The sequence below is a fragment of the Acyrthosiphon pisum genome, chromosome A1, assembly GCF_005508785.2.
Source record: "Acyrthosiphon pisum isolate AL4f chromosome A1, pea_aphid_22Mar2018_4r6ur, whole genome shotgun sequence".
Taxonomy (NCBI): domain Eukaryota; kingdom Metazoa; phylum Arthropoda; class Insecta; order Hemiptera; family Aphididae; genus Acyrthosiphon; species Acyrthosiphon pisum.
Window position 1 is genome coordinate 20,260,185 of NC_042494.1, and position 25,024 is coordinate 20,285,208.

Consider the following 25,024-nt stretch of genomic DNA (forward strand, 5'->3'; position numbering starts at 1 on the left):
ATTTTGCATTATAATAAAATATGTTAAAAATATTTGCTTTGAATTTTTATGACCGCCCGAAAATGTTTTCAGTTTCCAATGTAGCCGTCTAAAAATATTAATAGGTGACCCCTGCTATAATCGATTTAACGTAAGTCAATAACTACATTATCATGATCGTTCACCTAAAAATAAAATCGTTTGTACCTATATTTTTTTTAGAGAAAAAAGTTTGTATTTTACTATTTTGCAAGAACTTGCTTTAGACTGGCCGTATATTGAACATGGTTGGTAAGAGGTGCGCGGAAGTCAATTTTCGACACGTTCGGGCTAAAGTGTTTATAATGAAAAAAATAACATGGAAACACTATTGTTATCGCAGTATAGATAGGACATATAGGTATACTGCCAGGGAACGTGGAACGATTGACATAACATGCACGTTATTTGTCGTGAAAAATGTCGATTATTGGTAAGAAATAAAAGGTTCAAAAGACGAGATGAAAAAAAGAATATCCCTCGTCAATGCACTAAATATAATAGTATAATACATATATTTTATTATTATAATGTGTTCTGGGCACATAAATATTATTATGCGGATAATATAATACCTGTACTTATAATATACCTACAGTTTATGCGGAGAAATAATGTAAACGTAAACTCATCCAATTGTTCCTAGTCCCGAATAAGGTCACGTAATAATATTTTTAAAATTACTTACCTATTACGTTTTTAAACATTATAAAATATATTTTATCAATACGCATAATATGCAGTACGACGATAAAAAAAAAATAATTAAGTGCAATTGTTCTGTCTGGTATGATAAATGGCGAGTTAAAGTCAACCAATCAAAATCCATTCATTCTACATTCACTCTTCGTCTCCCTCCCTGCCCAGAAGTCTTTCTTAATAACATACCAATCCCTTTATCCCAATCGGTTAAGTACTTAGGCCTAATCTTTGACCGTCGCCTGACCTGGGGACCTCATATCAAAGCAAAAAAACTCGCCCTAAACGAACGACTACGCTCAGTTAAACCACTAATATCTAACAAGCACACTAAATTAAACACCAAACTTCTCATATATAAATCATTAATCAAGCCCATGTGGACTTATGGCCTACAATTGCGGGGCAATGCAAAAGTAACTAATGTAAATAAAATCCAAACCGTTCAAAATAAAACTTTAAGATTAATCACTGTCATCGGTTCGATTCATAGCAAAGTGCAAAAAATGTGTGTGATTCTACGCAGTCACCATTTTCCCGTGCTGTCGTCCGATTGCGTCATCCGGTTTCCAACTAGGTCCCACTCCACTGGGAGTGAAGACCGCACATGTCTCCTCTTGGAGAAGGGGGGTAGTATCATGCATATAGTGATATATACATAGATAAATAGATCACAAGATCTCCCTACTACCCACTTGTGATAAGCATTGTCAAAGACCTTTTTCAAAAAAAAAAAAAAAGATTAATCACTAAAGCCCCACCATATGTCTCCAACTACTCTCTGCACACAGATCTAAACATAAAAATTGTTCATGCTGAAGCCATAACATATTACAAAAGATTCCATAACAGACTTCCATATCATCCTAATCCCCTTATATCCAATTTAGCTTCTCGCACAATTCCAGGCAACCCCACACGTCGACTAAAAAGAAATTGGTGTCGTGATTTACTTAATGAATAATCCAAATAATTAAAAAAAAAAAAAAATATATATATATATAAATAAATACAATTAGGTAGTGCCTTCACTGGTTGGCTTCTTCCCTCACGATTTCATGTACAAAATATTATATCACATATTCTTATTGTGCCTAATGGGTACAGATTGTATATATCTTGTTAAAATTATAAAAAAAAAAAAAAGTGCAATTATTAGAGTTGTATTAGGGTTTTATACTTTTATAGAATATTATCAAGTTATAGATTTGGTATCAAAACTAAAAGCGATATTATTGAAGATTATGATTATGATTATAATCTCATAAGATTTCGGAAAAAGTAAACTCGCGACAGTGATGTACCTAAATTGCCTATGCAGGGCTCCGTGTTATCATTTTTTTATATCCTGGATACAAAATTTCTATCAGAAGGAGTGCTTTGATTTCAACATATAGCACCTTATCTTTTAGAAAATTGGATCAAGATGGTACTTTGGAGAGGATTTTCTCAATAGTTATTAAATGCCACGGGAAAAACCACCGAAAAATTACGAAAAAATGCTAAAAAAATGGGATTTTAATTTGTAACGCTTTGTTTACCACCATAGAAACGAATAAAAAATTATAATATTATAATATTAATTCAACTTACATGATAAAATAAATAATAACAATATAAAATATCCAGACTGACAAACCGTCTCCACTCAGAATCGTTTTTCTTATACAATGATATTATATCATTTAATTCAAGTCTAACACAATCCATTATACAATGACCCACTTATAATCTACTGTACAGCAGAGCGACATCCACTTACCTGCTTTTTCCTTTATTGTTCTATTTTGTCAAAGTCACAACTATTCAGATTTTATATATATTATATATTAATCATATTCCATACAGTTCTGCGTGGCATAATTTAATATTGTTTTGAAATATTGTAGTTAAAAGTATAGGTAAATGAAACATTAAAAGTTCATTTTTTAAGCTTATTTTTCTCTATAATTAATGTGTTACGTAGTGAATTACGTAAAAATATGTACACAAAATATTAAATATCAGTTAGTACGTATATAGGTACCGATAATACGGTATATTGATCGAGAGATTTTATGTTGGCAAATTTCTCGATCATCAAAATCGCTCGTTTGTCTCCCTCAACGAGTAATATAACACGACCATAAGTGCAAATATAGCGGGTGGGTAGAGCCCCTTCCCACGAACTGTAGTATAGACCACGCTGCGAAAAAAAAACCCGAACACTTTACACATTTACAACATTTTTTTAGGGGTTATGTAGTAACATAGTAACACAAAAACCTTATAAGAGTCCGGTATAAACCTGAGCTTCTGACCCCCCTCCAAATATCAACCACTATTTTTCTCGTGAACGTGACATTACATATAGACTATTACACGGGTATGGGGTGCATAATATATGAAATGAATAATGATGGTAATATATTGCGTACTCACGTGGACTTGTCCGACAGTCAGCAGAATGGCAACCGACAGCGTCATGACTGTCGTGGTACTGTGACCACAGCATCCTCCGCTGTTCAGCAATAATGACATGGTGACGATGGTGAAGTGTTGCGAATACAATATCGTCGTATTGTTGGTCTTTCGGTTTTATACGCGTTGTCGGAAACCGTCATTGCGCACGTCGCATGGACAATAATAATAATTGTAATTAATGTTATTGTGCTGTACCGGTGATTGATACGAAAACAAATTGAAAAAATATTTCGATTCCGGTCCGGACATACAACGCATATTATAGAACGGGCAATGGCCGAAACCGCCGCCGAATGCGCGTTCGCAATATTTCTTCCGGTCGGAAGTGAGTAGTAGTCGTCGTGTCGTCGACGGCGGGTGACCGACACGCACGTGGTGTATAATATAATATTATGGTATATACGTACCTATAATTATGTAATAATATGCTGATGTAAGCACAATGGGAATATGGGATATTCATACGATATGCGTATCGCGTGTACATGGTGTCTCGCCGCTTTCGTCTTGATCGACATTTTTTACGACTAATTAATAATAAATTATTTACATACTACATGCGATATAAGTAGACACGTATGCGTGAGGGCAAATAAGTCACGAACATGTCATATCTTATTGTCATAGTTTTTGTACCAATTATGACTGCTGCAGTTATTATCGCAAGGACATATTAAGCTGGTTATAGTCTATAGACTTCCAAGTTTCACGGGGGTGCAGTATCGTACAAACCGTGACGGACAAAGGAAAACGGTGATCACAGCTAGAATTTAAGCTACTCAACACATTGAATAATATTTTTTCGCACAGTATTATAGCCAAATTTATTAATGTGATTTAAATTGCTAGAAAAAAGTGTCTTAAAATAAATAATAATGTTGCACTCATTTAAAAAAAAAAATAACATTTTAGCGAATAGGTAGTATCTACCTAAAATAAGTTGTGACCTGATATTCATTGAAACGTTGACAGATACTCTTCTGATCCAAAATGTTATCGCAGGGGTCCACGTGCATTCGAGAATCGAGTTCCGCACGATCCGCAATAAAACTACAGAATTCAAAGCTCATCGCGTAAACTTCCGGTTACAGGATCAGTTTTGGACGATCAGAATACCCAATGATGGATAATTACTCACTAAACATACTGAGTCACCAGTATGATTATCGCTGAAAAAGCAGCCGACGATAGCGTGGGATAAGGCTTTTTCCGTTGGTGAGCATCAATAAAATCAAGATAGAAAGATAAATCAGCGTTTTGATTATTCGCATTTTTTACACTGGCAAAAATATGTCACGTCTTATAATCTAGTCCATTTGTTTTTAGTTAATTGTAGGTTTGGACTTGTAATAAAATATAAGATTATAGTATTATAATATAAGCTATTGCTCGCAAATCGCCAACATTTATAGCGAAATATTTTTTTTACGAAAGTTTTTATTTTTATCATCTAAACGAATTTAATGCAATACAATATATATTGAACTATTGAAGTGTTTGAATAGAAGAATTGTAAAAAAATAGTAAAGGAACGCTGCAAAGGTGTATTAAAAATTTGTTTTTAGAAAGTTATTGAATTAAATGACGTTTCAAAACATTAGAAGTGGTTACGATAAAATTATCTTTAAAAAATACCTCCTTATATAAAGTAATAGTTCACTTACCTACTGCAGATAATAACATAAAACGACGTGGTATATGTATAATGTGTCTGTAATAGTCATATAAATATTTTAATATGTTATTAAAACTGGTTTATACCACACTGCTATATAAATGGTACCTATTTACTGTATATAATTATTATAATATACTACACAATGATACGACTACACGTGACTTAAGTAGAATATAAAATAATAACAGCAGTATTTATTTGTATATTGCATTTTTTTTTGGTTTTGAATTCATTTACGATGAAGACGATTTAATTATCCTCATAAAAACTGACTGGCGTTGTCTCTGGCTCTCTCTCTCCCACCATCTACGTTTAGATACAATATACATTATACGCACAGCAAATCCGTTATGTAAACGGTCGACGACTTCGGATTCCAGGAACGTACGATTCGTGTTGGAAACCACGACGAAAACGACAGATTAAAAAACCAAATAGCCGGAAATTTAGACGCGCTCGGCGAGTCGCGAGTAAACAAACAGCGCGATCGAACGGTGGCGTCCGCCGTCTCACGAATTCATCTTCAATCGCTCACCGATGCAAAACGTTCTGACGCAACTCACCATGACTATACGGCATTGCCGGTGCATACAATCTATACTTACCTGCAGCTGCATTTATAATTTAACGCCTACTGCCGTAGATAGATGACGCGTTCACACGAGCCGTTATTAATCAATTTCCGCGTTGTCAGACTCGTCGAACGAATGGAATACGTAACCACGATATACGTGGGTTAGGTCAGGTCACGTCATGTGGTATCACAGTGACTGTAGTTGTAGTCTGTAATGCACAAGTGCATTGTACAATTTTAAATTTAACACCAACGCAAATATTTTTCTAATATCACTATGTAAGTAAATAATGTGGATTCCGTTTTTCTATACCTATTACCTATACGGCTATACACATATTATGTATTGTTATTATGTATACACGCGCTTAAAAACGAATCGTTTATTGATAGGCACATATTACAACGACAACAAACTAAGTCTGTAATAATTTTATACATAGTTGGTATTTTACGCACTATTATGTTACTCATGATATTAAGTTATAAACAATTTATTAACAATTATATTATTATTATATTATGCTATAATAATTACATCACGTATTATTAAAGTGCTATACAAATGCTGTCTCACATTTCGAGAGCTTCGGCTTTTTGCGCGCGATACCCAAGCTCCGGATGCGAACTATAGTTGTACACTTGCATTTTTCCGTCGTTGTCCAGATATCCGTAATGGCCGTGGACGTTTCCTCCGTTGTCCCTTTCCTCGTACCTGAACTGTCTGTTGGACCTGTTCGAACACGTCATAGTCATAATGATTATTACTTCTATCAGTGGCGAAGTGAAAATTATTTAAATTGCGTACCAACCCACCAATTTTTCCCGTGTTAATGTGGACGGCCCCATTTACCTACCAAACCCAATTCATAAGAGTACATATATTATTCATACATTATTAACAAGTTTATCATTAAGTTACCTGGGGGTGGGTAAGTAAAATAGGTATTCACGCCGCCACTGATTTATATCGTATTAAATATTATTCAAGGAGACATACCTACATATTATAATAATTTTATTAAAATTCTATATTATTAAACTTATAATATGTCCATTGTTCGCTTATGAAGCTGTATAATATGTGTAGAGAAAACAATGATATATGCGCGATAACTGTAATAGATGATACCGAACCGATTGCGTATACGCTGTGAACGGACTTTCTTGCTGTTGTAGTATGGGTGTGTTGTGCGGTATGAGGCTCATCATTGAACTAGTAGTCTCGTAATAAACACCATTATATATAGACTAAGATGACTACCTATATAGTACCTATATATCATGTAAAAATGCGGAAATCGTTAATGGTTTAATTGAAATGTGTTGTTACTCGTTTCCGAAATACTTTCTAGAAGCTTATAAAATCTTTCGCAGAAATATTTTTGACGAACGATATATTTATAAGATTTGACGACTGTTATAATCTCATATTGTATATGAGTGGAATATCGATTCAAAAAAATTGACTTGATTTTAATCTACGATCGACATTGAGATGATGGAGCTTAAAAATTAATCATACATTATCCATCCCACAAAACGATCAGAAGAAACACGAAGAGCGATTGCTTTCCGTCGCTAACGTTTAAAAGATTAAACCTAAATTGTATACGCGTAGCACGAACCAGACTGCAGGATATATAATATAACTCAAGATTATAAAATATATATGAATAATATTGTATATAGGTACATCACGACGTGCTGGGCGTATTTTTATCTTAATGTGGGAAGCGTTTCGTATCGGTGGCCGAAAAAACCAGCCCTCGGCATGAACACCGATAAAATACGATTGCTTAAATAATTAATAAATAGTTTGAAAAATACCCTTTGCCGGTGTCGAATCCAAATTTGTACGAATCAGGACCGCCGATGCCGTGCAGCTGGAACTCAACTCGTTCGCCGCCACCGTCTTCGAATGTTAAGTCACCACCAAACTGTTCGCTGAGCTGAGACTGCACCACCGTGTCACAAATATGAAAATAAAATATGAAACGAAATTAGAAAAATATTTCAAGACATTTATATAAGGTAGGTATGCGATTATAGTATTGGTTATATATTTATAATGTAACAAAAATTATTTGTAAGTATGATATTATGAAACAAGGTTCGCTCAAAGTTTGGATTAATAGCCAATTGGTATACAAATATATAATATATTTAGAACATTTTTTATTTTCATAAATATACTAGGTTTATATTTTTTACATCCAACAATACGGGAGTACTTATTTCCACATTAGTTTTCTACTTAAATTCCTCACATTACATAAGCCTAATATAATTAGAATTTATAGTAGATTGGGCAAAAAAATTTTGGAACCAAAAATAAGATATGTGATGCAGACATAATATCATTATCTATATCATACCTTATCTGCCCCACATTATATATAATTTTAATGCTTTGATATGCCACTGACCACTAACTTGGGCAAATGTCATTAAAATAATACAAAGGTATAATAAAACCAAATAGGTTGTCACAAATGTTGTCACGCAATGTCACAAAAATATAGAATGACAGTTTTCATGGACATCCTGTGTTATCTATCTATTTACTATATTTTAGAAAAAATCAACAATACATACAGCTATTGGTTTTACAATGGTGTTTATTTTATTTTATTTTTTTTTTGATATCCTGTATACAAAATTTATACCAGAAGGAGTGCTTCAATTTCAACATATAGTACCTTATCTTTTAGCAAATTGGATCAATATGGTACTTTAAAGAGGTAATTTTCCGGTTTTCTCAATAACTATTTAATGCCACGGGAAAAACCACCGAAAAATTACGAAAAAACGCTAAAAATGGGATTTTAATTTCTAACGCTTTGCTTATCACCATAGAAACGCATAAAAATTATAATGTTATAATATTAATTCAACTTACATGATAAAATAAATATAAACAAATATATAATATATACCATTAATAGCATTACAATATTGTGATTCAGTTTGCTACTACATCACGTCTATAACCATCATAATAGTGTTTCACATAATCATAATATTATTATACTCAAGCCACGAGGTTATAAAGTTTGATTCGTAGCTTGATAAATATTTTATATTATATAGGAGGGAGTGTAGATATATGTACTTAATTACTGCTACAGCAGTGTTTGCATCAGACACTTAAGTTGATTGCTTATACTACGTTGATTTGTATCAACCTATGTATGAATAAATGTATAAAAGTCCATTGAGCGTTATACCATATAATATGATATATATATATAAATATACACGAAATACCTACCTATACAATAGATATAAATATATCTCATACGATATTGTAAGTACCTATCCTATCGTGATACGAGAGCGGAAATCCGATACATTGGTTAAAAATTCATAACTTTTAGTGTTTCACGAAACGCAGTACAAGTTTTGTTTAAAAATGTAACGGACTTCCGTAGAAACTGTTATGCATATTGTATACGCTGCGCTGCACTGATCGCTGGCAAAAGAAATATTTAGGGCGCATATAACATAATATGTATCATGTATGAATAATAGTTAAAAATATACAAATTCATATTAAATATTTAAAAAACTATGCACCGATGAAAAATAAAAATAGAACCTACCTACCATCCTTTACATAAATTTACATAATATTGTGTGTGTGTGTGTAGCTTAAACAAAATATTATTATGTATTTAACATTTGGATCATATTATTTTATACGATGAAACCATCTCTGATATTATTATACTTTTTATGGAACTTTCACAGTCCACAAGATTAAGAAATAATTCGTTTTAGGGTAAACGATTTAAAATTTAATTTCGAGAATGGCTTCTCTTGAAACCGTTGACAATGAGCAGCCTCATTTAGCAGTGACCTTTTTTTTGGGGATTTGCGACGCGCGGGTAGACATAATCCCGGGACTCTCGGAAAAAAAAATATCTGTACACCGCCGTTTGACAAATAAATTATAATATTGTATATTGCTTTAAGTATAAGGTTTTAAATTGTGTACGTAATAAACAAAATTCGTCAATCGGGTCAACTTTTAAATGGTTCTCAAGAACGGTCCGCGCCAGGCGCGTGTCTGCAGGATTTTTTTAAAGGGGAGGGGGGTTCATTTTAATTAAATATTTAAATACAACTTGAAGAGAGGGGCTGCGTTCACACATCTAATATATTTTGGGATAATACGGCTGAATAGGGGGGGGGGTGTTATAACACCCAAAAAACCACCCCTAACTACGATCCTCGCATACATCAGAGAAACTAGAAAATTATTCAAAATAATGAATCATGTTACCTTATGACCATCCCGCATTCCATTGGGTTATTTTGATAATATAATATCATCATCTACAATATTATATTTGCTGCTTGGATTTCTACCAAAAAAGCAGCCTACTGCAGCAACACCCACGCTTTATGCGCCATTGTGTCGTGCGGGCTGGTTACTAATTATTGTCATCGTAGAATTTTGTTCGTTAGTGCTTATAATTATTATGAGGTACCTAATACTGGTCCCTGTACGAGAATAGCATAATACAATATAAATATTATATCTTATTAATCGTCCTTCGCATCCAACTATAATGGGTCAGACACTCTTGTTTTACACTTAAACATGGCTCTGTGCCCACTCTATTCTTTACTAACACCTGCTATTTTTGCGTGTTCTTTATTCTGTCTTCTGGCTTCTTCGCATAATCAACTTTTTACATTTTTTTTTTTTTTTTTTTTATTTATTTGAAGAAATCTACAATCTATACATGCTTTTTGTACAGTAAGTAGGTTTGATATATGAAAGGTAAAATATGATATGAGTAGTTAGATTAGGGAAGATACCCAGTGGTAACACCCTGTGAACTTTTTACATATTTGAAGTATAAAATAATGCATACAAATAGATATAGTAATAAAATAATTTATATGGATAACAATAATAATGGTACACAATTACAAAGTTAAGCATATAAAGTAAAATATCGACGTTAACACTAATAATTAAAGATCGCATAGTTCTGACCGAGGAATCTTTCATTATAAAATTTAAACGGGAAGTCGGAATAAGGTACGTCTCAATGGATCTTGTACGGACCATCGGAACTTGTAGTATTAGCAAACGCTCGTGGAGCCAAAGTGAATCAATCATTCATTGCAGAAACACCTAATGCTCACATACGACTTACTATATTATAATAAAATATATTTAGGTGTCATCATTTTCTAGAAACGTGTACAACAATACTTGACCAATGTTCTATACTCTGGCCCGACACAAGGGGAAAAAAATATGAATAATTAATATTAAATATTATTACATATTAATATTATAGTCTATACCACGATCCTTCCGCCGCCAACCGTCTGTTTGAAAACGACCCACTTCCCACACCGACCAACCCAACAACATGTGATCGACAATAATAATTATTAATATTTGAAGGAAAATATAAAAAACCAGTGTCGTCTGCCAAAATCGTTATTATACGTTGATAATATGCTGACACTGCTGCGATTTATGAGTTAACGTTTTGCGCATAATGTCCATGCCGTAATAACGCCGTGTAATGTAGGTTTGTGCGTGTACATAATAAAATATATAATAATATATAACATCTATATAACCAGGATTTTGGCATGGGACTTGCGTGGGAGTGAATTTTTCCAATAAACGACGCGTTCATAGGCGGAAGCTGATTAGGGGGGGGAGCAGGGGGTTGTTGTTCCAGGCATAACTATACTTTTTTTTTTAAATTTAAATTTATATAATCCTCTTAGAAGTCATAACTCCACATGGCTTATTTCCTACAGTTAATATTATATTTGTATGTTTTATAATTTGCAGTTACCATTTAGTATTTACCATAATATAATATTACTGTGGGTTAGGGTACGGTTTGGAACACGTATATACGTGGCGAGAATTTGTCATTAATAACCCGGGTGGTCACCCATCCGGAGGCTAGTGACACCAGCCAATGCATGACCTTAAAATCATGTTAGTGACTGAGATCAACCACCGTGCCACACCAGGCCACAGAGTATATATTTATTATTTATAAATAATATTATAACATACATTGTACATGATAATATTATTATCATATTTGTTATGATGATTAAAAACTCATAAACAATAACGTTAAGGAAAAAAATTAATAAATCGAGGGAACCTTTTTTTTGTTTGTCGTTCTAAAAAAATTTGATCCATTGATTTTATAATACCTATAAAAAATGTGTGACAATGTTTTTTTATATTCTTAGTTTTCTTGGTCAGGGTGATTTTTAGATTTTTTCATCCATAAAATGCTTAGTAAATAATAATATAGGTCAATATATTATTATTATTTCGTGTCTCTGTAGAATTGTTACAGTTTCTAATCTCAGCGAAACCGATTTAGAAAATTTGTTAGCAGAAAAAATATACACGGTCATTGTAAGACCAATATCGTCTTCGTTCGCCATTGACCTAATCCAAAATAAAAGATTTTCTATTTCCTTTATTTACAAATATATTTTGAGACTCTTTAACAGAGTATACAAACGTCGTGTTTGAAACTTAATCTCCTATACATAATACGGCGACGACGACGAATACGAAAAAAGTATAATGTTGTTCCTAAAAATATATATAATGCTCCTGAGTGAAGCGAAGGAAAGTTATTTGGTTTTACGAAGTGTTTTTTTTAGCTTACATTTTTACATACCTAGGTACAAATAACTACAAAGCTTACGCTTCAAAAAATATTGAAATTTTAACACAGCAGATTGTCTAACGTTTTGAAAAGTGTCATTTTTCGAATTTTTCAGTGAGTTTCAAAGGAGAATTGCAATGCGTATAACGACGAGATAAAAACTGTTGAAGAATGCAAGCAAAAATCTGAAAAATATGTTCTTCACAATCGTTTTTCCAGTCTGACGATTTGTCACCGATTGGAAAATCACCACTCCCCTTCCACCCCCTTACAAAACCCCGTTATGCGTTGTCATCTTTTTTAGATTGATATATTTTATATTATCGACTCACTGACTCAGTTACATTAATACATTAATATATTATGTGTACACACTACACACACATATAATAGATTACTGTAGCGTTGCTCATAAATAGTTTATAAATCTAGAAATCGTGAACTAAAAGAGTGCAACATTAACCAGACGCGTGCGGTTAAGAGAGACTATATTATACCGCGTGGTCGAAGGTGTATAATGATATTAAAATAAAAATTATATTATACTACTATATAACGATAAAAAAAACCTCACCGGTTCGTCCAACGTGTGTTGCAGTTCGTCTTCGGTTTCCTCAACAATCGTGCCTTCGGGCAACTGAAATAATAAAGATATTATATTATATATTGTGTAGTTTATGTACACACTGCAGCTGGTTAGCGGTTAGTGGTTATTAATATAATATTGCCATACCACGCCGAGCGATTTGCTCGGCGTGTCTTAGTCACAGATCGCAGTGTATTGTATAGCGGTACTACTGTCTTTGTTTTAAAAACGTAAAAAAAAGAAACTAGCTTACAAGCAAACAATAGTGGTTTACTACAACTTCGACTGTCAGTGATGAGGTTTGTTCAAAGATGAAAGATAACAGTAAATATTATCGCAAGCCGATTTAAAGGGGAATAACTTTTAATTTTTTGAAAAGGAGAACATAATAATTTGAATTCTTGGAATAAATACGAAATTAAATTCATTCGGTAGGCAAGCGTGTATGTGTATCTGTTAGAACTCAATAAAACGTTTTGATTATAATTCGAATAGAGGTGTTTGAGAATGGCTAATATTTTGAATACGAATAGTGATATAAAACGAATAAAGCTTACGAAATAGTATAGTGTGTGTCAAGGGGGAGAAGTGAGCTATTAAAATATTTGAAAATTCCTTCCCGCACGAGCCACACATACTATTTTTTGTCATGCCTCTGCATTCATCGATTGACGGTAAAGGTAATGCAGGGATCTATGGAGCAACTAGACTATAATTCTACGACAACAATATTTCATGAAAGAAACTATTTGGATTTATTAATTTGCGTCACGCATGGAGGTTATAATATGAATATAAGATGTAACCAAAAGCTTATGTTTTGTAAGGATCGTAGTAAAGATTTTAGTATTTAGTGTCTGTTTGTGCAGAGGATATGCGTGATATGTGAGCTCAGTACTTTTGGGGATTTCCATTTTACCACCAGGTACTTTTGGGGATTCCCACTTTGCCACCCGCTGAACAGAAAAAGGTCACTTTCCAACATTTCAACCGTCATCGAAAACTAAACTTTCGCTGCAGGCGTGACAAAAAATATATAATAATAATAATAATATAGTAAATTATAAAGTAAAAAAGTAAATTTAATAACACATAATACATAATTATTATTTGACATGACACCTACCTTTTCGCTGGTGTGCACGTTTTGTGATTCCTGTTCCTCGGAGTTAGGTTGTTCGTCGTCGGCCCGTTCGTCGTCCTGCCGCACGAGTTGCTTATGTCGTCGTGACGGCGGTGGTCGCCTGTCGCCGTCATCCTCGTCGGGTTCCTCCTCGACCGGCGCGGGTGGTGCAGGGGTGGTGGCTTTAGCTGGTTTCTTCTTCCTCTTCTTCTTGGCCTTTTTTGCCTTAACAGCCGGCCGGGTGGCCGTCTCCTCTTCCTCGCCGTCTTCGATATCGTCGACGACGACTGTGGCACCGCTAACGTCACCGTCGTCCGGCCGCCGGCGCCGTGCCGATTCCTGGACGCGGTGTCGATCATCCCTCTCGCGCTGCTTGAGCAGTCTGTTGAACCGGGTCACCAGATCGTACTCGGCGGGTGCCAACAGGTGTCGCTGCGCGGTCGGCGGTGCCGGCAGGTTGTACAGGAAAGGCACTTGGGTGTACCGGGCGGCCGGTTGCGCTGCACCGTAAGGAGCGTATCGGTGTTGCATGTGTGCGTGGTGAACGGGATGTGGCTGCAGCAGCCTCTGATGGTGGCGATGCAGGTGTTGGTGTGGTGGCGGCGGGTAGACCTGGTGAACGGTGGTAGCTGGTGTCTGTTTGACCTGGTGGTGACGGTAATGGTGGCTAGGCGGTTGCTGGAGGGCCGCGTACTGCTGGTGACCGGACGTCGAGACCAGCGGTGGCGGCGGCGTCTTACCAGTGGCGTGCTGGAGCGCGAACTGGAGCGCCGGAAGGTTGTCCAAAAGCGTTCGGTCGTCAGCCTCGGCTGCCAGGTATGGAAGCTGGTACGCCACCGCGGCCGCCGCCGGTTCTGAGTACTTGACGATCCTGGCCACGGGCTGGGCCCTGTGAGGTTTGGGTGGCGCGTACCGGGCCGTGGACGGGTCGTCGTAGGCGGCCGGCTGCAGCTGCAAAGGGTTCATCAGTATCGGTCCGACGTCGGCGTGCACCACAGCTGCCGTCTGTTCCCAGGGTGGACGGTCGCCGCCTCGTTGATGGTACGGCGCCGCCGCCACGGTTACGGGTTGCTGCAGCGCGTGGCGTTGGTGGTGGTGGAGGTTCTGCTGCTGTTGCTGAATTTGCAGTTGGCGGGTGAAGGCGTCGGCGGCGGTGCCGTGCACAACAGGCGGCGCGTAGTACTGTACGCCGTAATAGTTGTTGGCCCTGGATGACATACTTTTGCTGCTGTCCGCGTACCGGCGGCCAGTCGACGCTAAGGTGGCCAGCGCCGCAGTGGTCGTAGTGTTCGCTGTAGTCGTTTCGTCGTCGTCCGCTTCGGCCGTCTGCACCGTCATGTCGGTGTCGTTCCGCGGCGGTCTGGAGTACACGATTTTTGATTCGGCGGCGCTTGCGCACATCAACAAGACCTGCGCATACTTTACACGAAGGGCGTCCATAAGATACAAATATTATAAATTCAGTAGGACCTCGCAAGTCTGACTTATATGCTACCACATAGGGGTTGTCAAATTAAGAATCTAAAACTGCAAGTATGCGTGCTCGTATTTAGCTTATAATTATATTATAAAAGTAATGGTAAAAGCTAAAAATGTATAGTATTATAAAAATGAATGTTTGTTTTATTGGATGAAATCATAAATTAATTTTTTGTTGTTTTCTTTGTAAATAATGTTTCACTACCTCAACCGGCAGCTGTTTCAATACAATTTTAAATCTTTACGAAATTTTCATCGGCCCATTTGGGACTAGGAAAAAAACACTCATGCACTTAGGTTTGCTCCCAATCAATCGACATTTAGTCTCAACTTTTACATTCTTATAATGTATTGTCTTTATGACATTATCTATTATCGTTTCTATGTATATTGTATAGTAAAATCTCCTTATTACGGAATTGCTAGCTATATCAACTGAGTTTTCCGCCGAAGGGGAGTTTACGTTATAGGGAGACTAAAATATATGGGATATGGGTTACACAGGACTGTTGTTATTTTCCGCTATAAGGAGATTTCCGTCTAATAGGAGGTCTGTTATAAAGAGGCTTTACGGTAGGTATATAAAACTTCATATGTATATTGTATACTCTGTTCAGCGAGATAATGCGCCGGTTCTGTACATGCAGACTGAGGGCTGAACGATTGCCGAGGTCTCGTTTGCCCCTCTCTAGGTGTTCCGAAGACTGTCGTCGTTGAGAAGTGCCGATGGACGTCAGAGTTCGCCGTCGGTTGCTGGGAGGGTAATCATATGCGGGAAATCAGACCGACTTTGGTCGGACCGTAGGGCGTTCTCTCGCTGGACAGAGTACACCTATGTTTGTATGGGGCTTATAGATTTGGAAACTACTGATCCAATTATTGGCATCAATTTATGCGCACATTTTCCTTGAGACTAGGGAAGTGTTCTTTGCTTCGTTTTCTAAACCTATATAGGTGTCTAAAGGGTGATTCACGCTTGTATTTCATTTTGGCTCACGAAAATCGAATAATTTGTTTGGCTATATATAGAGTTGCCATTGCAGGTTACAGAAAAAAAATGGTATAAATTAGCCGAACCGCCATGCAATAATATAGGATTTGAAAAAAAAAATTGATACTTAATTAATTGTATTTGTTATTCAAATGTAGCTTATAGACTCAAAAACTACACGATAAATGCAGACAAAAGTTTCAGAATTTGTTCTTTCACATATCAATAAAGTTTAGAAAGTAGTTTGAAACACGTCCGAAATATTCTATGTGCTACAATAAGCGGATTGCCCATTCCGGGCGAATTAGTTGTGGTCAATTGTCATGATATTATACTCATATCACATGGACTATTCAAACTTTTAGACTCAACATTAGTCTCAAATTTCTTAAAGTTCGAGGTATATCAATGGTTTGTGAACCAATTCACCCATCACTAGGGAATGATGATACGTTTTACATACAGGTAATACGTTGTTATATACTTGAAATATCGCTTCTAGGCTGAAAAAAATCAGCCTTGATCGGCCTAGGGGCTAAAATGCAAATGGACAAAACATTACACATAATATACGCTTACTAAGAAAATGCAATGACACGGTTTTCGAATTCAACGATTTTCTTTGGAAATAAACGTGACCATTGCACTATAAATTGATATAACATCATAATAATATTATCAATTTCTAATATTACAACACTAGTCTGCATGAATGTTATAATTGTATGCGATGGAGGTACCTATATAATATGATTTAGGTATATATAATAATGTCACTGCCGCGTGGAACCACTGCTGCAGGAATTCGACTGGACTGTGGGCAAACGGCGGACTGCACTATTGAATGGATTTCGCTGGAAATTTGAGTGGGACGATAAATTATATATATTATATTATATCATAATCATATTATGTATTATCTACATTATAAATTTCTACCTACTAATTTATTATCACTGATGTGAACGTCTAAAACATGACTTGTGGGCGACACCAGAACAACAACAATATAATATTATGATCTATATGTGGGCCATTATATTATATATTATTATATTATTATCATATCTGTTTGTCTTACTACATAATTTAGTCGAATATAATTCAATGCACTATTTCGTTTTCTAAAATTGACCGAAATTCCCGCTGTCGACACACTCAAACGTCAAATAATTAAATAGGTAGACTACGTAAAAATCAAAACCACAGATTTAACACAAATTCGATTGAAGAATAAAGTAATATGTAATTATGATAAGATGTATTACGGGAGTTATATTATACAGTTATTGCAATGGAGGCAAATAGAAAATATACACATCTTATGGGTATTAGATAATAATATATTAGGTATTCTCATGGCTTAAGTATACAAGGTTATTGCAATAGTACACCCACTACATCATTTTATCATGCTAAGGAATTAAAAAGGCAGCGTAAGAGGACGACGTCCTATGCTGGCTAGTGGCTATACTATTATATTATAAACTAAGCAATGGACTGTACCCTTACGCTGCCGTTTTATTTTTGTTTGATAACAATATAGGCTATATGTGCAATAACCTTGCAGTATATTTAACCATGGGTATTATATACAAATGCAATAACAATTTGTATTATTAGACCAAAATCCAAATTATACTGAACCGGGCTTCACATTATTAAAATATACAACGACAACGTGTTCCAAAAAATATTATTATTATGGTCACCTTACGATCATATAATACTGAGTCGACCAATAATGACATTCAACACATAACGCTCGTCCCGTATTAAAATCATCGTTGTATACATAGGTATTGTATTATATGGGTACATATTATTTTATGTTAGTAATTACTATACAATTTGAAATATACCTATTATGGTTTGATGTTGATGAAAAAAGTTGTATTAAAGTACGAATAATGGTTACATTCGAAACCCGACGATGACGATAACGGCGGTCCGATAATGACGTATAACTTATCAAAAACATGATAATAATAATATATTATAGAAAAATGTTCCATCTTCCATGCCCAAAATGTTGTATACTATGCATGACAGCACGTCATATAATATTATGCGGTAATATATAATAATTGATTGTTAAAATTTACGGTCGAGGTGTATGCGCTAAAGTGAGTCTTGATGAGTTGGATGCATTTGAAAACAATCACGCGATACAATTTGTAATTGCGCATTTTTAACGAATGGCGATAACACAATATTGTGTATATTATATAGTATATACCTACTATATTAATATTTAATATTTAATGTGCGTATTATAAACTGTTTCAAATTTCAATGCAAACATGCGCGCCGCGATGTTAAACAATTTTCATATCAAACGAATGATTTACAAATAAATATTATTTGTACGTATAATATTATAAAATATTCGACTTTGACCTGTCTAGCTTGATCGACCGGATGATAAGTTCCGGTCACGGATCTGCAGGGTTTGAACTCTACAGGTACATATATTGTAAATATGTCTATTGGTGGCCGCCTACGTTAACCTTTTCAGGTTATCCCATATATATTCTACAATGTCCCCTCCCCCCCCCCCCTAACCATGTTCAACGACGATTAAAGTTTAATTAATATTCTCATCATCCGACATTTTTAACCGTAGGTATAAATGTTAAAATATATTGTACAATGCTGTGATAAAATCATTTCTAAAAGATAAAAAAAAATTATAATATTTTTACAAACAGTATACCTTCAAACGAATCGAATTATATTATCATGAGAACGGAAAAGTTAGTATAATTATTTATTTCATTGGAGCATTATTGTTGTATTCTATCAATACATATTATTGTACCTAATCGAGTTTGGTAAATGTTAAGACGTGTAGGTACTTTGCATCAATTAATTTTTTTTTATTTGTCTTATTCTTATGCGTACCTATTATATAGGTTTTATTGACTAAGTATTTAACATTACAATTGATCTTATTTGTCATCATATGTATTTGTAATATTATAAAATGGCATTTTACTTAATTTCCATATTATATCACGTCTTTTAAAAATTTAATCATTACTAAATTTATTTTTTTTAACCTAGCTTTTTTTTACACGGAGTTATAACGAAGTGTTTTTGGTGTGATATAATAATACCATAAAAATGTTTAATATTTCGTTTATATGTTTAATATCGTAGTGAATTATAATTTATAACAGTTAAATCACGACCCAATTTAGTAAAATTGAATGGACTGCGTTTGCATGAACGACAAAAGTGGCAAAATAATATATTATGTAATCCTCGGCTGTATAACTACAGGGCCGCCTCAAGAGCGTCCTGGGTGCCAGGTCCCGCGCTTTCAGAGTGCTCATATTGTATATAATATAGACGTATACAGTAAAACCTCTGAATAACGGACACTCTCGGTCACCAACATTTTGTCCGTTATTCGGAGATGTCCGTTATTCAGAGGGGATACATTTTTGAAATTTATTTGTAGAATAATATGTATATATTGTATATATGTATGTATGTATGTATGATGTTATTACCTACTTATTATTTATTATAAATTATTACATTTTTTATTTTTACAAATTATTATTGATTATGTATTAGGTATGACGCACTACTAATAAAGTAATAAACATCGAAGAACGATTGGTTTAAATCCGAAAAACTTGTCATCATAATTTTAACCAATAAGTAATCCAGTGAGCGTAACAAATTCATGAAATCAGGGAGACTTATTCATTAAAAAATTTTATATAAACCATTAACAAGGGGCCCTAGTATTAGCCGAACAATGTGTCAATGTCCATTTTATGTATTTAGTTAAGTGTTTAGGTAGAGAACCTTTGAATATAATAATTGCCTCGTACCAGGCCCCCCAAATCCTTGATCCCGTACTGCATAACCACACCTACTTACTTATAACCATACGGTCCAGAATCTAAACGCTTATAATGTATAGGTATTGGACCATTGATGGGTAAACCAGCCCCGTTATTGAATTTTTATCGAAGTACACCAAAGGAATAATAGTGGTTGAATTTTTGAGATTTATGTAAAAATAACGGATGTGTATTATAAAAAACAATTTTTCGAAACATTTTTTTTTTTCGGAAATTACTTTATGATGGGGTAAGGGATGGTTTCCTTTGTAACTGGCATACACGAGATATTAAGTTCATTTTTTTTTGGGGGGGGGGCTTAATGTGTGTCAAAAACCTGTTGCTAAATCCTTTATCCATTTTATACACTTGCCAGTATACGAGTAGACACGACTATTTTTGTATTACAATCCATACGGAATTTATTATAATAATATATAATAGATAACGTAATTATGGTTGTTTCTATAGGTTCTCCTAAACCCTAGTCACATACTCTATATTAATAATAAACAGTAAATAATTATAATATTATCACATTGGTGGACAGTCGTGAATAAGTACTGCTAGAGCAGTATAATTATTATAAACCGTTGAGTGGTGATTCCATGCAGGGTACCCTTTTGAATAATACTGCTATAACGATTGTAGTAGCCAGTATAGGTACCTACTTGAAAACCCAACTAAAAATGGACGCTACTGCTATAGCAGTGGTATTTTTGATGGTACTATATGGAAGTCTCATACTGCACAAAGTGACATTGGGAATTGTCAAAATAAAGCAGTTAATAATATTATATATTATTATATTTATATTAAAATATTGGATATTCATATTATGTCATTATTTATATTCATGATTATAGGTTGTAATATATCAGGCTATCGTATCATATATTATTATTGATAAACGCGTTTAAATCGATTGCAGAACAATATTACCAACAAATAGATTTTTTAGAAATTAAAAACTACTGCTATATACCTGCAGTACTAGAACATTGATTAAAATGTATGCATGATATTAATGATTATTAATAATTCTCGCTGTTTAATAACATAATATTGTGTTATTCTGGATAAATGTAAAATAAACATGTACAAATATAAGTATAAATAAAGATTTTAATAAATATAAATGTTTACCTAGGAACATAAGTTTATTACAGATTCTCTTGAAATCCAAACAGAAAAATGCTATTACGCGTCTTGAATAGCTAATAGGAACAACATTTCAATTTTGGAAATGTAGAAATATAAATTTTGGTTTCAAAAACAAACCGTTTAACATGACACACTCGAAAATTGCGTTGTTTCACGGACGGGCCATCAATACTAATGCGTAAACCATTTGACGGCAGGCCGAGAGAATTCGCGTTTTGTTCTATTTACACAGAAATTCTCGTCAGCTAATTACTCAGGACTCGGAGAAATTTTGTGGACGAGCAAAACATACAAAAAAAAAAACAATGTCATCAATTTTATCGGCGCTAAGCAAATGTATATTAATATATACAGCATAGCTGGTAATAGAGCAGAAATCGGAAGGGAAACGAGTAAAAAATATTGTCAGTGAAAGTCATGAACATCATCAACACGACCACCACCGTCCTCCAATAATTCTTCTATAATCTATATAATATAATAATAATATAATAAATGTCAGTGTCACACTTGAACGAATATGTACGCAAAAGACGATACGCCTAGAAACATCTCGCGAGTCATAAACACTTAGATATTATATTATTATGTTATTTGTTTATTTTATACTCCGCACCACGAGAGAAGGAACCCGTTTCGCGCATGCAGACTGTAGGCATTCCTCACTTTGTGCCATTTAGTGTACGTCAAATACGTGGCGATGCGCGGAATCGAACGTGTTTCGGTCGGGACACGGTTTCCTTCTCTCGTGGCGTGGAGTATAATACTGAAATAACGTTCAATTAAATAATGTTCCATTATTATACCTGCGTTTTAGTGAAATTCGACTAAACAAGTGGATTCTAAAAAATAAACACTTTTCGCGATAAAAAGCAGTGTTCACCTTTAAAAAAATCACCTTGTGTCATTGTAATAATATATAATCATATGTATATATACAAATATTTATGTTGTACTATTATACACACAAGCATATTGTTATAATCGGCGAGAAAACGAAAAGTTACAATAGTTCATTACACCGTAATATGAACAATTCAATTTCAAGTTTAATATTTCAAAAATAAACCTTTCACTATTAGTTCTAGGACTTTAATATTCCTAGCTACCTACTTTATCGCCACTAAATAAAACATCTCTATGTACTTATATCCAAAAATATGCTGTGTAATGCGTTATTATTATAATCTTTTTTTTGGCAAATCAACAGAGACTTAAGAATTAAGATAGGAAAAAGTTAAAAACGAGAGCACAAAATATGTAGCTAATGGATCCTTGCAGTACTTACCTACCTATTTTTTTTTGTTAATTTTTCGTATTACGCATCTTTGATTATAGCAACTATAATAATAAGCACGTACACTATAATGTCACAAATATTATTTATATTATTTGATTTTACAAATCACATTTGGTTGGAGAGTTTGGTACGTACGCACGAAACCATGATCCGCGATGAGGTGCACAATACATCTTACCAGTTTAAAATTTACAATAATAATTGACATAACAAACATGCACGACAATTTATGTTTTAAAACAAATGGCGGGCAAACCTATAACAGAACCATGGTACCTATATTGGCTATTAATAAATATTCATTATACACACATACTTATTATTATAATTTCGTGATAGACTAGCTCTAAATTAGAAATGTAGGGTCTCTAATTAGAGCCTCTAATTACCCATATATTGAATTTCGTTTTGCTCCCACTGTGTGGCGCTTAAGCTCGTATTATACACATAAATAGGCCCTTGTCGATCCTATAAAAATTCGTTAGTCTTGCAACGACGAAAGGGATAATATTTCTATGCAATAAACGCGTTTTTTAGGGTCTAGGCATAGTAGCGACTCGTCTGTGTTAAAATAGTAGGTGATGCATGACATAATAACATTAAGGGGATTCGATACCGAGATTTTCTGTTTTTGTCTAACACACGCACAGCATAGTATTTTAGACGTGTTCTTTGCCAAACATTCTAATTGATCTATTGAAGCGATAGGTTACAAATCTGAAAACAGATTTGAATTTTTCGTCAAGTCTACTTGAAATTGACTTTCCCACATTTTTGATATTATTCCCCAAATTCCTAAAAATGTCATATAAAAAAGAGTACCTATTTAAAAATTGTTGTATTCAATTTCGGAGAAGTTGAAATCAAAAAATCAAAAATGTGGGAAAATCGGTTTCAAGTAGACTTGGCGATAAATTCAAATCTGTTTTTAAAATTCTTGTCGCTTCATTAAATCAATTGGTATGTTTGGCAATAAACCAGCCTAAAATCCTATGTCGCGTGTGTGTTAGACAAAAACAGAAAATCGTGGTATCAAATACCCTTAACAAGGCGCACCTATAACGTCATGTTTATGCTGTTTTAAATTTGTATTTTTTGGTATGTTAGAGCCATATGTTTAGGCTAGACATAATAATATATTACAATTTATAGGAAATCGATCAGATGTATTCGCTGCACTTAATGTGCACAATAATATTTTACTACCATTTACACGGAAACACGGGCACGTCGTCGACCAATCGCGCATAAAACCGAATTTAATAGTAACTCCAGACCGGAACTCGTGCTATTTTTTTGTTTTTATGTAATACACTTATACACACACTCACTTGGGTATAAAATATAAAATACAATAATATTATAGTCTGGTGTTTTCGTTCGTGTAACGACGTTTTAGCCATGGTCCGAGCGATTTTATTAGTACTATTCGAACGCTATATAAATAAATACCTATAAGAATATTAGATAATATTCATAACTATGTACATAATCTAGTGTGTGTGTGTGTGTGTGTGTGTGTGAGTATGAGGTAACATGGTAATTGTTTCTTCTAAGCAAAATCTTATAGGGAAATACAATTTATTTTTAAATAATTATTTTAAACCTAAGCTAAAACCATATTGTTCTATGTATCAATTGGGTTATAATGTATATTATTATGCATTGATACGTTTTAATTGTATTGCGTATTTCATTAATTAGAATGTACCTACTTAATTCCCATTAACCACCTAATATTGATACACGTGATCTGTTATTTATTTTGCACGTTTTAAATACATGAAATTCATATAATTCATTTCATCGCACACACACGAAAAAGGCACATTTTATGGGAGATTCATCTAAACAAAAGTAATGTAAAAGGCTAGATTCTGTAGATCTTGCTAGATGCAAGTCCAAAGGTCATACAATACTATGCTCCTACTTCAATTTCATAAGATGAGTGATGTTGTCTTTGATGAAAAACATGTACAAATGTATTAAAAATGCTAGGAATGGATTTATTTCAGAGTGAGATTAATAAAAATTATTTAGCTAACACGAATGACCTTTTATCCTTAGTACAAAGTTAAATAATTTTATAAACCTATAGTTAGAATTATGATTTCAATAAATTTTCAGAAAAATTATCGGTTAAGTAATTTACAGTAAAAAAGGTAGTTCTCATTTGAAAAACAGTAGTTTGTAATTTGTATCTCCGTAGGACACTGGAGTAGGTACTGGAAACTCTTAAAGTACTACGATAAATTTTAAAGATTTTAAAATACGGTCATATTTATAAAAATTCCAAAAATTATACTTTGAGTAACTGCGTTATTGAAGAAAAAAAGTTGTGATAGTGATCACTCTGTATATACCTTAGATATAGGCTTAGCAGGTGTATTGAAAAGGTTCGGTGCA

At 34.2% G+C, this 25,024-nt stretch overlaps 1 protein-coding gene across 1 annotated transcript in view; it reads right to left on the reverse strand.

Annotated features, from left to right (window-relative positions):
- Positions 1 to 5,800: 5,800 nt before the first annotated feature.
- LOC100571846 overlaps positions 5,801 to 25,024 on the reverse strand; it is a 34,415-nt gene continuing 15,191 nt past the window's right edge. The window contains exons 2-5 of the mRNA XM_003246367.4: positions 13,828 to 15,243; positions 12,690 to 12,752; positions 7,263 to 7,390; positions 5,801 to 6,165 (exon numbers count right to left, since the gene is read on the reverse strand). Coding sequence (XP_003246415.1) covers positions 6,006 to 6,165; positions 7,263 to 7,390; positions 12,690 to 12,752; positions 13,828 to 15,243 — 1,767 coding nt within the window. The 3' untranslated portion in view covers positions 5,801 to 6,005. The remainder of the gene's footprint in view (positions 6,166 to 7,262; positions 7,391 to 12,689; positions 12,753 to 13,827; positions 15,244 to 25,024) is intronic.